Below are 15,554 nucleotides of genomic sequence, written 5' to 3'. Positions count from 1 at the left end.
TGCACCCACTATTTCTAGGGCCACTTCGTTAAGTATTCTGGGATGCAGACTATCAGGCCCTGGGGATTTATTGGCCTTCAATCCCATCTATTTCCCTAACACAATTTTCCACCTAATAAGAATTTCCTTCAGTTCCTCCTTCTCACTAGACCCTCCGTCCCCTAGTATTTCCGGAAGGTTATTTGTGCCTTCCTTTGTGAAGACATAACCAAAGTATTTGTTCAACTGGTCTGCCATTTCTTTGTTCCCCATGATAAATTCACCTGATTCTGACTGCAAGGGACCAATGTTTGTCTTCACAAATCTTTTTCTCTTCACATATCAATAGAAGCTTTTGCAGTCAGCTTTTATGTTCCCAGCAAGCTTCCTCTCATACTCTCTTTTCCCCCTCCTAATTAAACCCTTTGTCCTCCTCTGCTGAATTCTAAATTTCTCCCAGTCCTCAGGTTTGCTGCTTTTTCTGGCCAATTTATATGCCTCTTCCTTGGAATTTACACTATCCTTAATTTCCCTCGTTAGCCACGGTTGAGGGACCATCCCCGTTTTATTTTTATTCCAGATAGGGATGTACAATTGTTGAAGTTCATCCATGTGATCTTCAAATGTTTGCCATTGCCTATCCACCGTCAACCCTTTAAGTATCATTCGTCAGTCTATTCTAGCCAATTCATATCTCATACCATCGAAGTTACCTTTCGTTAAGTTCAGGACTTTAGTCTCTGAATTAACTGTGTCATTCTCCACCCTAATAAAGAATTCTACCATATTAAGGAGGGATGTACTTGTATTGGAGACAGTTCAGAGAAGGTTCATTGGATTGATTCCAGAGATGAAGGGTTGACTTATGAAACAAAGTTGAGTAGATTGTGCCTTTACTTATTGGAGTTTAGAAGAATGAGAGCTGATCTTATTGAAACATATAAGATACTGAGGGGGCTTGACAAGGTAGATGTAGAGGATGTTTCCCCTCAATCCCCGCCAGTCCCCCCGTGAAAAGAGTGTTCGAAGACCAGGCCCTCAAATCTACCACCAAGCTCATGGTTTACAGGGCTGTAGTAATACCTGCCTTCCTGTATGGATCAGAGGCATGGACGATGTACAGAAGACATCTCAAGTCACTGGAGATATATCACCAACAATGTCTCCGCAAGATCCTGCAAATCCCCTGGGCGGACAGGCGCACCAACATCAGTGTCCTCGTCCAGGCTAACACCAGCATTGAAGCACTGACCACACTTGATCAGCTTCGCTGGGCAGGCCACATAGTTCGCATGCCAGACACGAGATTCCCTAAGCAATTAAAAAAAAAAAAAATTCGTAGCCAATCTTTCCAATTCTTTGTCAAATCACAAACACCAGAGGTCACCTTGCACACATCAAGGATCACTCTGCGCCAATGCTCTTAGCCAAAAGGCCGAGAGCCATTGCATCGTTCCTGGAAGTACTGCAATACCAGGTTCGTGCCATGGAGGTGGATGGGTCAGGCCCCCTACACACCTCCGTGGAGGTGGATGGGTCAATCCACCCCACCCACCTCCTATTTCCAAAAAGCATAGGAGAACCACCTTCCTGATCCAGGGAGAACCACTTTGGGGTCATGGTTACTCCCCTGTCAGGTCAGTTACGCATGATCTTAGCCAAAAGGCCGAGAAGCGAGCAATTGCTCTATGCGGAGCTCCTTCACGGCAAACGAGCCAAAGGTGGGCAGCGGAAACGTTGCAAGGACACCCTCAAGCCTCCCTGGTAAAGTGTGACATCACCACTGACACCTGGGAGTCCCTGGACGAAGACCGCCCGAGGTGGAGAAAGTGCATCGGGAGGGCGTTGAGCTCTTCGAATCTCAACGCCGTGAGCGTGAAGAGGTCAGGCGCAGGCAGCGGAAGGAGCGTGTGGTAAATCAGTCCCATCCCCCCCGAATGTCTGTCCCACCTGTGACAGGGTCTGTGGCTCGCGCAATGGACTGTTCAGCCACCAAAGGACTCACTTGAGGAGTGGAAGCAAGTCTTCCTCGACTCTGAGGGACTGCCTATGATGATGATGAGGGGTGTGGTGACGGGTCAAGGGGGCGGTGCAAAGTTTCCATCCCGAGCAATAAAAGCAGTGACAGGAAACGCTGGGGACTTTTGGGATGAACCGTGTAGGACCAAGAGCGCTAAGAAGCAATGCCCGTAACCGGGGCTCCACGCCCTGCAGCCTGACTGCGTCTCCTCGCTCTGTTTGTTTATTATATTAATTGTACCGAATGGCTTTCCGGATTTTGCAGCTGCACCGCCGGGTCGGGCTGGGTGAACGCGGCTCGGTGCTGCTGGCTCGGTGCTGCTCCCCGGGGCGCGCGGCCCGGGACTCCTGGCCTGAGCCCGGCGGGGGTGACCATCGTAACCGGCGTCAGGCCGGGCCGTACCGCCGCAACAGCAGCGCCGGCCCTCCGCCGCCGGCCCCCAGTAACCGGCCCCCGCCGCCGGCACTGAACGCCGACCTCGACCAGAGACGGCAGCAACCAAACGCCAAGCGGGAGAGTGATCGGAGCCGGGCCGCCGTCGCCGCAGATGCCAGGAGGCTACTGACTCTGGCCTACCCGGAGCGGTGGCCGCTCGCAGGTAACAGCCGGCGTCCCGGGCCCGGAGGGCAATGAGCGGCCGAGTCCCCGCACGGTATCCCGGGGGAGCGGGAGGGCGAGCTGGCCCCGCCCCGCCCCGCCCCTCGGGTTAATGGATCAGAAAGCCGGTACCGGTCTCGGGCGGTCCTGGCCGAGGCGCTCCAGGCCTGGCCGGGCCCGCGGATGAGGAAGCATTTCCCCGGTATATGTTCCGAGTCGCTGAGTCACCCGCCCGGGGCAACCCGTGTTTCCAAAACGGGTTTGACTGCAATCCCTGCTGAATTGTTCCGGGAAATCAAGGGTTGCGGTGGCACTTGACTAGAGCTTTGATCGTCCACCACAATCTTCACACCACCATCTCCTTCCCAATCTTCACCTCACCCTGCCCAGCCCTTTCAGCCCATTCTCCACCAATGCTCACCACCGCATCCCATCTCTCCTTCAATCCTCCCCACCTCCCTACTCATTCCCAAATCCATGTTGATGCTCGTTGATCAGCTCATATTTGTCCAAATGCTCAGTTATTCTGGCCCCTGATGATAGATTCCAGGAAGTTCCCTATCTCCGTAACCTCCTGCAGCCCTCCAAGAACTCTGGCCTCTGGTGCAAATCTTGCTTCGCCCCTCCATTGGCAGCCTGCAATCAGTCGTCGAATTGCTACGCTGTGGAATTTGTTCCCTCAATATCTCTGCCTCTCTCTCTTTCTCTCATGACCCTTAAACCCACCTCTTGCCAAGCTTTTAGTTACCCTTCCTAATAGCTCCTCTTTTGCTTCGGCACCATTTTTCGTGCATTGGCACATTTTTATATGTTAAAGGCGCCATATAACTGGATGTTGTTCGGTAGTTTGAAAGATATTTGAGTGCTGCTGGTTGACTCATTGCTCACTACCTCTAAACCATGTGATGTGGCAGTGAAGGAAATAAAAGGATAAAACTGCAGGTGCTGGAAATCTGAGAGAAAAGCTAGAGAAATGCGACAGGCCAGTCAGCATCAGTGAGGAGAACGGACAGTTAATGCTTCGGACTCACCCAGTTCCGAAATACTGGTTCAGCTTGAAATGTTTTGTTTCTTCTCGTCAATAATAGCAACTTGCATTTATATAGCTTCGTAAACCGTCCCAAGTTGCTTCACAGGAACAGTATCAAACAATATTTGACACCGAGCTATGTAGAGATATTTGGACAGGTGACCCAAAGATTAGTCAGATAGGTTTTAAGGAGTGACTTAAAGAAGGCGATTGGGGTTTAGGGAGGGAATTCCAGAGCTGAGGCCCCAGGCAGCTGAAGGCATAGCTGCAAATAGTGGGGCAAAAGAAGGGGGTTGGACAAGAGGCCAGAATTGGCCACTGATGTTGGCTGAACCTGCTGTGTTTCTCCAGTATTTTTCTGTTTCCTAAAGCAGTGAGGATGTTGTGTGGTGTCAAAACAGTTGTGAAGAACTGGGGCAAAGATGGGCTTGTTTTGAATGTAGAATGATCAGCTCCATTGATACAAAACCCACTATGTATAATTCATCGATTTATCACATTGATTTCAACAAAGACAGTGACATAAATTTCCAGTCATGTACATAAGTTGTGACTGACTGATTGGAAAATGCCATGGGGCAGTGTAATATAGGGCTTCACACCCATGTTTATCTCCATATAATGTTTTTAATTCCCAGCCATACTATTCTGGAGAGATACCTTTGTGCAATGGTGTAAACTGGTTCCGATTGATTGTATTCTGTGCGTAACTGCAGTGACATGAGCATTTTCTCAGTGAGGTGCATCTGTTCAGTTTTATTCACCAGGATATCCAGTTGCTAACACTGCAAATAGAAACTTGATATCACTAAAATAAAAAGGCATGGGTTTTCATATTGCTGAATCATTCATAAAGTTTCTTTTGAGATTGTTTCACTTTTTCATATTTAACAAGACCTTGAGTGCATGATTGAAGTATTGCAAGATACTGAAAGCCAAACCATAACCCGTTTGCAATTAATCTTTGTTTTACTGAGAACTTTACAGCACAGGAGAATATTCAGCCCCTTGAGATCTGTTTTGCATTCCAGTAGATCATGGCTGATCTGCATCTTAACTCCATCAACCCACCTTGGTTCTGTAACCCTCAATACCCTTGGCCTAAGAAAAATCTAGCAATCTTCATTTTGAAATTTTCAGTTGACCACTTCGTCTCAACAGCTTTTTGGGGGAAGAGAGTTCCAGATTTCCACTGCTCTTTGTGTGAAGAAGTGCTTCCAGTCGGCCCATTGTATCAGTGCTGGCTCTCGAACAGTTAATCCATTTCTCTGTATCCTTTTTAAATTATAAAAATACTTGTGTCCTCCCTTTTTAAAAGCTAGTGTGGATTCTGTCGTTTTGGATGAGTTGAAGTAGATGTACTGAATCTAGGGAGTTGCCCCCCTGGCCCGTATCTGTAGCCAGTTCTCTGTAATATGTTGTTAGTTAGTCCACTCCCTTATCTTGGTAGTCCAGTCAACCTGCCCTTGTGTTGCTCTGATATCTACAGGCTTGCATTGTTTTCTTTCCTCAGCTGCCGTGGGCTTCCTGGGTGTATCCAGCATGGTGACGATGTCTGCGCCATTCTTTCTTGGAAAGGTTATTGATACTATTTACACGAATCCTGCAGGAGGGGACGTGACTGGGAGCCTGACCTCACTCTGCGCTGTACTGAGTGGCATCTTTCTATGTGGAGCTGCTGCCAATGCTGCCCGTATCTACCTCATGCAGGTCTCAGGTGAACAAATGGTTGGACTGTGCAAGAATTTGTCTGTAAGGACTGAGGACAATGGCGTACGTTTGAAGTGCAGTCACTGTTTTGTAGATAAATGCGGCAGCCAATGACCGCACAGCAAGGTCCACAAATATAGAATTACATAGAATTCTATCGCACAGAAACAGGTCATTCCAGAAACTGATCCATGCTGATGTTTAAGCTCCACGAGCCTCCTCGCACCTCCCTTCATCTAACCCCATCAGCATGTTCTTCTATTTCTTTCTCCCTCATGTGTTTTTCTAGCTTCCTCTTAAATGCATCTATGCTATTGGGCTCAATTATTCCATGTAGTAGCAAGTTCCACATTCTAACCACTCTCTGGGTAAAGAAGTTTCTCCAGAATTACCTGTTGGCTATTTTATATTTATGGCCCCTTGTTCTGGTCTCGCTTGCAAGTGGAAACATCTCTACATCTACCTATCAAACACCTCTAACAGGTCAGGCCTCAGTCTTCTCTTGCGGTAGTTTATCAGCAAAAACAACAAATGAGATGAATGACTGGTTAATCTGTTTTTGATGGCATTGGACACTGGGATAACTCCCCTGTTATCTGCACTTCAATTAGTGGCATGGGATCGTTTGCACCCACCTAAGAGGGATAATGGATCCTCTGTTTAATGTCTCATCTCAAAGACGGCACCTCCGACAGTGCAGCACTCCCTTAGCACTGCACTGGTAGTATCAGTCTGGATTATGTACTCAAGTCTCTGGATAGGGCTTTAACCACTGACTGTCTAATGTGCTTTGGGATACATGTGAAAGGCGCAATATAAATACATGTTTTTAAAAGAAATTCATTGTTCAATGAAACCAGTGATTGAAGTGCAACTTTGAACTAATTTGTGTAAATTACACTAGCTGTAAAACTGTTTGTTTTCTGGTCACAATGTCAACTTAACTCATGCAAAATAATTTCCTTGCTGATCGACTTCCCATTGTTTTATTTGGCAAAATTAACTTGTGTTAAAATAAAACAATGCGTTCAGCTGTCTGTGGAATGTTTAAAATGTGAGTCTGTGATTTTGGATGTCATTGATTGCCTGTGACTGTTTTGGTTTTAAAGTGTCAGTTTGGCTCAGTGGTAGCACTTGTGGCTCTAAGTGGGCCAGCTATGGGTTTATTCCCCACTGCATGACTTGGACACTACTACACAGTTTGAGCCTGCCTTTGATCGCCTCTCAGGCTAGTTTAACTACGCTCCTGTAAGGAGATTCTGTCTCTGATGATCAGGAGTTTACAATATTGAGACACATGATAGCATTAAATTGTGAGTGTGCAGTGCTGTAATCAATGTGAAACCAGTCTGGTTAATGTTGTCAAGAAGGACAAGGTAAATCGGGTAAGAGGTCAAAATCCTCAGGAGCTGAAATTGACTTGGGGGACACCGTGCTGGCTAGAAAGAGGCAGATTTAAAAAAAAAAGTAGTTCCAAAGAATGAAGGCTACGTGTTGAGTATATTCAAGGCTGACATCTGGGGAATCAAGGGATATGGGGATCGGGCGAGAAAGTGGACTTCAGGTCGAAGATCAGCCACGATCATTGACTGGTGTTGCAGGCTCGAGGGGCCCTATGGCATACTCCTGCTCCTTGTTCTTGTGTTCTTAAGTGATGATGGAGAGGGCAAGTCAGAATATGGATGAGCCATCATGATTTTAGAAAGTATTGAAGGTATACCAGCACTATATAAATGCAAGTTGTTTGTTTAGCAGCAAGAGAGAGCAGAATCCTGCTGATGAAATGCCCTTCCACCCAGAAAGAGTTTACAGTAAAATCACGTGAGAAAGTTAAAACTGGGGAGCAGTGGATTGGGTGGCAGTTAACTGATGGTTCACTGAAATGTTGCACTCTTGCGGAAGGGAGAAGATATGAAATTTCCCATGACAGTGGCTGATTCTGCCACTAGGTTTAACAGTTGACAAACCCTAAGTTTTTGATGGTCAGCCTAATGCCCTTTTTTGTTTGTTTATTACAGGACAGCAGATTGTCAGTTGTTTGAGGGCAAGATTATTTTCTTCAATTCTTTGCCAGGAGCTTGGGTTCTTCGATAAGACCAACACAGGAGAGCTGATAAACCGACTTTCGTCTGATGCTGAGCTGCTTGGGCATTCAGTGACTGAGAACTTGTCTGATGGGCTAAGAGCTGTCTGCCAGGCAGCAGCTGGTGTTGGCATGATGGTGCGTGAAGGTGGGGAAAGGGCTGAAGAGTAAACACTGTTACATTTCTGCATTGATTAACTCTGCTGTTAACTTTTTGTTCTTTGCTTTTTTTCAAACATAATCTTTATGTACATTTTAATTTTATTTCCAAGGAGTTTACATGCTCTGAGGACAGTTGTCATTTCCATTGTGTACTAATTGCATCGTGAGGCTTGTCATTAAGGTTTGTGAACATTTAAGTGAATATGATGTCATTGGTTTTATAGTGTCGGAGTGTGTGCGCATGTGTGCATGCACATGCACAGGTGCTTTTACCTGTTAAATGATTGAACAAGCTTGCAATTATCTCATTGAGGGATTGAGTTTCTAAAGCTGCCTGGAATTTGTACCAGTTGGCATCTGAAACATGGTTGCATGGAGGGGTCTGAGGTGAAGATCTTGTTTGTGACAATTCGTGATGAGATGTTGAGTAATATCTCCGTCTTTGTTGACTCGGTTAAAACTTGATTTAAATGCAAAAATATCTTCAGTAAAATGGATTAGTCTCTTGTTTAGATCTTTGTTTATTCAGTAATTTGCAAAATTGGTTAAGTCAGCTAGAAGATGTAATTATTTTGCATTTAACACAACTTGAATCCTTGAGTAAAAGGACCAGTCTGGGAATAGTGTAAATTAATCGAATGTAAATGGATGAGGAGGATTGTCTGTTTTACTGTACCCCCTCATCCATCAGTTCCTTCACCTATGTATAGTGTTTTTACAGAATATAGTTTGATAAATTGATTTTAACTTAATAATTTTTAATATTTTAGATTGCTGTGAAGTGGTGCTTGTTGTTAACTTCATTTTCACCTCTATTTTATGAACAGTTTTACATGTCGCCTCAGCTGGCCATGTTTGTGCTGGGCATCGTTCCCCCAATCGCCATCCTCGCTGTGTTTTATGGGCGGTACATCCGCAAGCTTACCAGAGTGACCCAGGATTCACTGGCTAATGCAGCACAGGTAATGCGCTGTCCATTCCTCAGTCTGTAAAAGTAGGAAGGCATTGTGACTGCAGGATAGACAGACAAGAATGACCTTCATCCTCACTTTAGTTCATCCCCCTGGAAAACCTGCAGTCCCCTCATCACCACAGCCAACATGTAAACATTGCCAGAGTTTTTGCCTCTAGACTGGAGAAGCTGAGATTATTCTCGGAGCAGAGAAGGTTACGGGGAGTTTTAAGAAGTGCATCAAATTGAGAGGTTTTGATAGAGTAAATAAGGACAAATGGATTTCAGCGACCAGGATCGGTAACCAGAGGACACAGATTTAAGCTAATTCGCAAAAGAATCAGAGGGGAGATGAGACTTTTTTTTACATAGCAAGTTATGATCTGGAATGCACTGCCTGAAAGGGTGGTGGGAGCAGATTCAGTAGAAACTTTCAAAAGGGAATTAGATAAATACTTGAAAAGGAAAAAATTGTAGTACTCCAGAGAAAGAGCAGGGGAGTGGGACTAACTGGATAGCTCTTTCTCCGAGCCAGCATAGGCATGATGAGCTGAATGGCCTTCTGTGTTGTATGAATCTATGATTGTCCTATTTGGAAGTCCTGGCATGTCGTAATCGCGCTTTGCATAAAAGAGCTCCTGGTCTTTACGAGACTCCAATCCAATTCTAAGGGAACTCTTGATGCCCTCTACGCACTGTGGGCTGGGCAGTGAATACGGCCTTGCCAGTATCGCCCACATTCCAAGAACAAATAGAAGAAAAGGCCTGACTCGTGCTCCACTGATGCAACAAATAGTTGTGCTGGTCAGTGACTAGAGGTTCACTGCTGCATCTATTAATACCTCTGAATCTCTCCTGACATCACCCTTGGCTGTTTCACGACCGTTCAACCTTTTGGTGTTGACCACAGGTACAACCACTGGTTAGGATAGACCAATTTCCTGCTCGCCTGTGCTCTGAACATCTCACTCTCTGCCTGATTGAGAGAGAAACTTAGAAAGAGCAGGTTAAGAGGTGATATGATTGTCTAGTCCCTTTTTATAATCCTAATTTCAGCAATGTTGACCATGACCAGCTGTTTCACCTTGTGCAGAACAGTAGAACCAGAGGACATGGCCTGCGCTTGAAGGGGGGAAAATTCAAAACTAATCTACGGAAACAATACTTCAGTGAGCGAGTGGTCAATCTATGGAATAGGCTCCCTAGGGAGACAGTGGAAGCAGTTAGTCATGATTCATTCAAATGTAAGTTAGATAATATAAGAAATAAGAGTAGGCGATTCGGCCCCTTGAGCCTGCTCTGCCCTTCAGCAGTAAGATCATGGCTGATCTACTTCAACTCCACTTTTCTGCACTCTACCCATATCCCTTGATTCCCTTAATATCCAAAAATCTATCGATCTCTGTCTTGAATATGCTGAACGACTGAGCCCTTTGGGGTAGAGAATGCCAAAGATTCACTATCCTCCCAGTCTTAAATGGCCGACCCCTTATTCTGAGGCTGTGACATCTTGTTCAGGACTCCCCAGCCAGGAGAAATATCCTCCCTGCATCTACCCTGTCGAGCCCTGTAAGAATTTTGTATGTTTCAATTAGATTACGCCTCATTCTTCTAAACACGAGAGAAAATATAGGTCAGTCTACTCAATCTCTCCTCATAGGACAATGCCTCCATCCCACGAATCAGTCTGGTGAACCGTTGTTGCACTCCCTCAATGGCAAGTATATCCTTCCTTGGGTAAGGAGACCAAAACTGTACCCAATACTCCAGGTGTTCTCACTAGGGCCTTTTTTAATCACAGGATGATGTCTTTACTCTTATACTCAAATCCTCTTTGTAATAAATCCAACATACCATTTGCTTTCTCAATTGCTTACTGTACCTGTGTTAACTTTGTGATTCGTGTACAAGGACACCCAGGTCCCGCTGAACACCAATGTTTTCCAATCTCTCACCATTTTAAAATAAATAAATAAATAAATAAATAAAAATATTCTGCTTTTCTATTATTCCTACCAAAGTGGATAACTTCACATTTCTCCACATTATATTCCATTTGCAATGTTCTTGCCCATTCACTTAGCCTGTCACTATCCCCTTGAAGTCCCTTTGCAACCTCCTCACAACTTATATTCACACCTAGCTTTGTATCATCAGAAAATTTGGATATACCCTGTATTACATTTGGTCCCCTCATTCAAATCATTGATGTGGATTGTGAATAAGCACTGATCCTTGCAGTACCCAACTAGTTACAGCCTGCCAACCCGAAAATGACCCTTTTATTCCTACTCTTTGTTTTGCTGTCCATTAACCAATCCTCAATCCATGCTAGTATATTGCCCCCAATCCTGAGTCTTAATTTTGTTAATCTCTTGTGTGGCACCTTAATGAATGTTTTTGTGAAAATCCAAACGCACCACATCCACTTGTTCCCCCTTATCTATTCTGCTAGTTAGAACCTCAAAAAAAAACTCTACCAAATTTGTCTCATGATTTCCATGTTGACTCTTTCCAATCCTATTATTATTTTACATAAGAACATAAGAAATAGGAACAAGAGTCGGTCATACGGCCCTTCGAGCCTGCTCCGCCATTCAAAAAGATCATTGCTGATCTGATCATGGACTCTGCTCCACTTCCCTGCCCGCTCCCCATAACCCCTTATCCCCTTATCGTTTAAGAAACTGTCTCTTTCTGTCTTAAATTTATTCAATGTCCCAGCTTCACAGCTCTCTGAGGCAGTGAGTTCCACAGATTTACAATCCTCTGAGAATAAATTTCTCCTCATAGTTTTAAATAGGCGGCCCATTATTCTACGATCGTGCCCTCTAGTTCTAGTCTCCCCCATCAGTGGAAACATCCACCTTGTCAAACCCCCTCAATCTTATACGTTTCGATAAAATCAACCCTCATTCTTCTGAATTCCAATGAGTAGAGGCCCAACCTACTCAACCTTTCCTCATAAGTCAGCCCCCTCATCTCTGGAATCAACCTAGTGAACCTTCTCTGAACTGCCTCCAAAGCAAGTATATCCTTTCGTAAATATGGAAACAAAAACTGCACGCAGTATTCCAGGTGTGGCCTCACCAATACCTTGTATAGCTGTAGCAAGACTTCCCTGCGTTTATACTCCATCCCCTTCGCAATAAAGGCCAAGATACCATTGGCCTTCCTCATCACTTGCTGTACCTGCATACTATCCTTTTGTGTTTCATTTTCTAAGTGCCCTGTTGCCATCTCCTAATAGATTTTAGCATTTTCCCGACTACTGATGTCAGGCTAACTGGTCTGTAGTTCCCCATTTTCTCTCTCCCTCCTTCCTTAGTAGCGGGGTTACATTTGCTACCTTCCAATCTGTGGGAAATTTTCTAGAATCTATGGAATTTTGTAAGATGACAACCGATGCATCCACTATCTCTAGCCACCTCTTTCAAAACCCTAGGATGTAGGCCATCAGGTCCAGGGGACTTATTGACTTTCAGTCCCATTCATTCCTCCAGTACACCTGCACTATATTTTTACTAATTTATTTCAGTTCCTCATTCTCACTAGACCCTTGGTTCTCTGCTATTTCCAGGAATTTTTTTTTTGTGTCTTCGTCTGTGAAGACAGACACAAAGTATTTATTTAATTTCCCTGCCATTTCCTTATTCCCCATGATAATTTCTCCTGTCTCAGCCTGTAAGGGACTGACATTTACTTTTGCTAATCTGTTGCTTCTTGCATATCTGTAGAAGCTTTTACAGTCTGTTTTTATGTCTCTTGCTAGTTTGCACTCATTCTATTTTCCCTTAAAGGAATGTATATCTTTTGTAAATTATGCATTCTTTAAATGCTAGCCATTGCCTGTCTACCATCATACCTTTTTTAATGTATTTTTCCAATCTACCTTGGCCAACTCTCCCCTTGCACCTACATAGTTTGCTTTGTTTAGACTTGAGACCCTAATTTCAGATTTAACTAAATCATTTTCAAATTCAATATAAAATTCTATCATTGTGGTCACTTTTCCCTAAAGGCCCCTTTACTACAAGGTTATTAATGAATCCTTTCTAATTGCACAATACTAGATCTAAAATAGCCTGCTCCCTAGTTGGTTCCTCAATATGCTGATCTCAAACTATCTTGTATACATTCCATGAATTTCATCCTCCACACTCTTGCTACAAGTTTGGTTTGCCCAGTCTATATGTAGATTAAAGTCCCCCATGGTTACTTGTTGCATGTAGTTTGGGATACGTTGAGTAATTTGACACATGATGTGTGGTGAGTGTAGCATGCTCGGGAGGAACAGGTGACTTTGGACCTATGGTTCCAAAAGCTCTCCACCACTGGGGATTTTCCTTGCCTCATGTCTGGGTCTGTTGTAGACTAATTGATATAGATTAATTACTATGATTAGTCAGAACTCTGTTATCGTTGTACCAGGTGGCTACCAGGATGGTAGAAGGGGAACTAGATGGACCTTGGGCTTTTGTTGTCCAGAAATTCCTGTGTTTCTCTTCGGCTTGTGATTTTATGTAGGCTTCAACCTCTGTCTGTTCCATTGCCAGTTTTTCAGTCTAATGCTGATCAGGTCATGTGACTCCTTGCCATTCCCACCATTCATAAATCCGGAGGACATGATGTTTGTCTCGACATTGTCCGGTGTGGCTAGAAGGGAAGACAGCATGGGATTTCGGTGTCATGTATCCCAAGCTAATTTTCAGAATCTGTTTCTGAAGCCAAACCTTAAAGACATACAAACTCTCCAGGTCAAAGAAGGAACCATCTTGTGGGTCCAGAGCATTTCTGATAAAGGATTGGTGGATGAAGCAATCGAGGGTTGGTCGAGGTGGGCTGGTTGTACTGGAGTAAGCAGCAGGGTTATCTATAATTTGCCAGTCTCACTAGCTCTTGCCCAAGGCCTGGTGTCCCCAGCCTCAAACTTCACCTGTACATCGAGTTTGCAACTGTTGTCATTTGAAAGTATGAACTTCTGTTAAAGCTAGAAAATGAAAGCAGATTAATAAATTACAATACTTCATTTGCTTTGCAGTATCTGTTCGAAAACAATAAAAGCTGCAGGAACTTAGCCTCCTTTGGTAGTTTTATGTCCACTATTGAGAAACTAATTGCAATACTGTGGTTTGGAACTGATGCCATTGACAGCAGTGGTCCTATAGATAGTGTCCCGAGACACAACTTCCAGTCATTTCAACTTGATTGCCAGTGAAATCCAGACTCTGCCTCACCATTTATCTCCTGGTTAAAACAAAGTGCACCTCATGGTGAAGGATATGGATTTAAGTTGAATTTGAGAGACTAGAACATAAACTACTCCCAGTGCACTGCAAAAGGAGTGTTGTACTGTCAAAGATACTGTCTTTTGGATGAAATGTTAAACCGAGGCTCCGTCTGCCTCTAATGGACGTAAAAGATCCCATGGCACTATTCTGAAGAACAACAGGGGCATTCACCCTCAATCTGTTATGTATGCAACACCTTGTAACCAGCATTCTACTGCCACCAGAGGGCTCATCTGTTGGAGTTCCAAGGGATCCCAGCATCCCTTGGGAGCGCTGTGCTGGCACTCTGCGTTACAATAAAGAGACTAAGGTCACAGTAGCTCAAGCACAGCACTAGGCCTCGTGGAATTACTCTACAGATAAGTAGAGACATATTACAATCAACAATTCATTACTGTTTGGGGGACCTTGTGGGACCAAATTGGCTGCCACATTTCCTACATTACAACAGTACTCCACTTCAAAAGTACTTCAACAATAACTTGTATTTATATAGCATCTTTTAATGTAGTGAAACGTCCAAAGGCAATTCACAGGCGTTTTGAGACATAATTTGACACCGAGCCACATAAGAAATCAGGGCAGGTGAAGAGGTAGGTTTTAAGGAGTGTCTTGAAGGAGGAAAGAAAGGTGGAAAAGTTTAGGCAGGGAATTCCAGAGCTTGGGGCCAAGGCAGCTGAAAGCATAGCCATCAATGGTTGAGCAATTATAATTAGGGATGCTCAAGAGGGCAGAATTGGAGGAGCGCCAGAGCGCCCATGGAGGCATTTGAAAACAAGGATGAGAAATTTGAAATCGAGGCGTTGCTTAACCGGGAGCCAATGTCGGTCAGCTGGACTTGGTGCACGTTAGAACACGGGCAGCCGAGTTTTGGATGACCTAAAGTTTACGTAGAGTAGAATGTGGGAAGCCAGCCAGGAGTACATTGGAGTAGTCAAGTCTAGAGGTAACAAAGGCATAGATTGAGGGCTTCAGCAGCAGATAAGCTGATGCAAGGGCGGAGACATGCAATGTTACGGAGGTGGAAATAGGCAATCTTAGTTATGCTGTGGATATGTGGTCAAAAGCTAATTTCAGGGTCAAATATGACACCAAGGTTGTGGAAAGTGTGGTTCAACCTCAGATAGAAGTTGTGGAGAGGGATGGAGTAAGTGGCTGGGGAACAGAGTTTGTAGCAGGAACCGAAAACAATGGCTTCAGTCTTCCCAATATTCGATTGGAGAAAATTTCTGCTCATCCAAAATTGGATGTTGGACAAGCACTCTAACAATTTAGAGATCGTGGAGGGGTTGAGAGAAGTGGTGGTAAGATAGAGCTGGTGTCATCAGCGTCCACGTGGAAACTGACGCTATGTTTTCGGATGATGTCGCCAAGGGGCAACATGTAGATGAGAACTACGAGGGGTCCAAGGATAAATCCTTGGGGGACACCAGAGATAATGCTGCGAGGGCGGGAAGAGAAGCCGTTGCAGGTGATTCTCTGGCTACAATTAGATAGATAAGAATGGAACCAGGTGAGTGCAGTCCTACCCAGCTGGATGACGGTGGAGAGTCATTGGAGAAAGATAGAATGGTCAAACATGTCAAAGGCTGCAGACAAGTCAAGAAGGATGAGGAGGGATAGTTTGCCTTTGTCATCGTCACAAAGGATGTCATTTGTGACTTTGAGAGCTGTTTCGATACTGTGGCAGGCATGGAAACCGGATTGGAGGGATTCAAACATGGAGTTGC

General features: G+C 44.5%; 1 protein-coding gene and 1 non-coding gene across 3 annotated transcripts in view; one reads left to right on the top strand and one right to left on the bottom strand.

Annotated features, from left to right (window-relative positions):
• Nucleotides 1-1,460: 1,460 nt before the first annotated feature.
• Nucleotides 1,461-1,657, bottom strand: LOC139274402 (U2 spliceosomal RNA). The gene has a single exon (XR_011595466.1). It is a non-coding gene; the product is annotated as a U2 spliceosomal RNA (small nuclear RNA).
• A 435-nt stretch (nucleotides 1,658-2,092) lies between these two features.
• LOC139273186 (ATP-binding cassette sub-family B member 10, mitochondrial-like) overlaps nucleotides 2,093-15,554 on the top strand; it is a 36,381-nt gene continuing 22,919 nt past the window's right edge. Inside the window, exons 1-4 of one of the 2 annotated variants that reach the window (XM_070889733.1) lie at nucleotides 2,093-2,597; nucleotides 5,140-5,343; nucleotides 7,355-7,557; nucleotides 8,409-8,543. In XM_070889733.1, the coding sequence (XP_070745834.1) occupies nucleotides 2,243-2,597; nucleotides 5,140-5,343; nucleotides 7,355-7,557; nucleotides 8,409-8,543 (897 nt within the window). In that variant the 5' untranslated portion in view covers nucleotides 2,093-2,242. The remainder of the gene's footprint in view (nucleotides 2,598-5,139; nucleotides 5,344-7,354; nucleotides 7,558-8,408; nucleotides 8,544-15,554) is intronic. The other variant, XM_070889734.1, reaches the window with a different exon arrangement.

Source organism: Pristiophorus japonicus, chromosome 9, assembly GCF_044704955.1.
Source record: "Pristiophorus japonicus isolate sPriJap1 chromosome 9, sPriJap1.hap1, whole genome shotgun sequence".
Taxonomy (NCBI): Eukaryota; Metazoa; Chordata; class Chondrichthyes; family Pristiophoridae; genus Pristiophorus; species Pristiophorus japonicus.
Note: the sequence above shows the minus strand (reverse complement) of the source record. Positions and strands in the feature narration are given on the sequence as shown.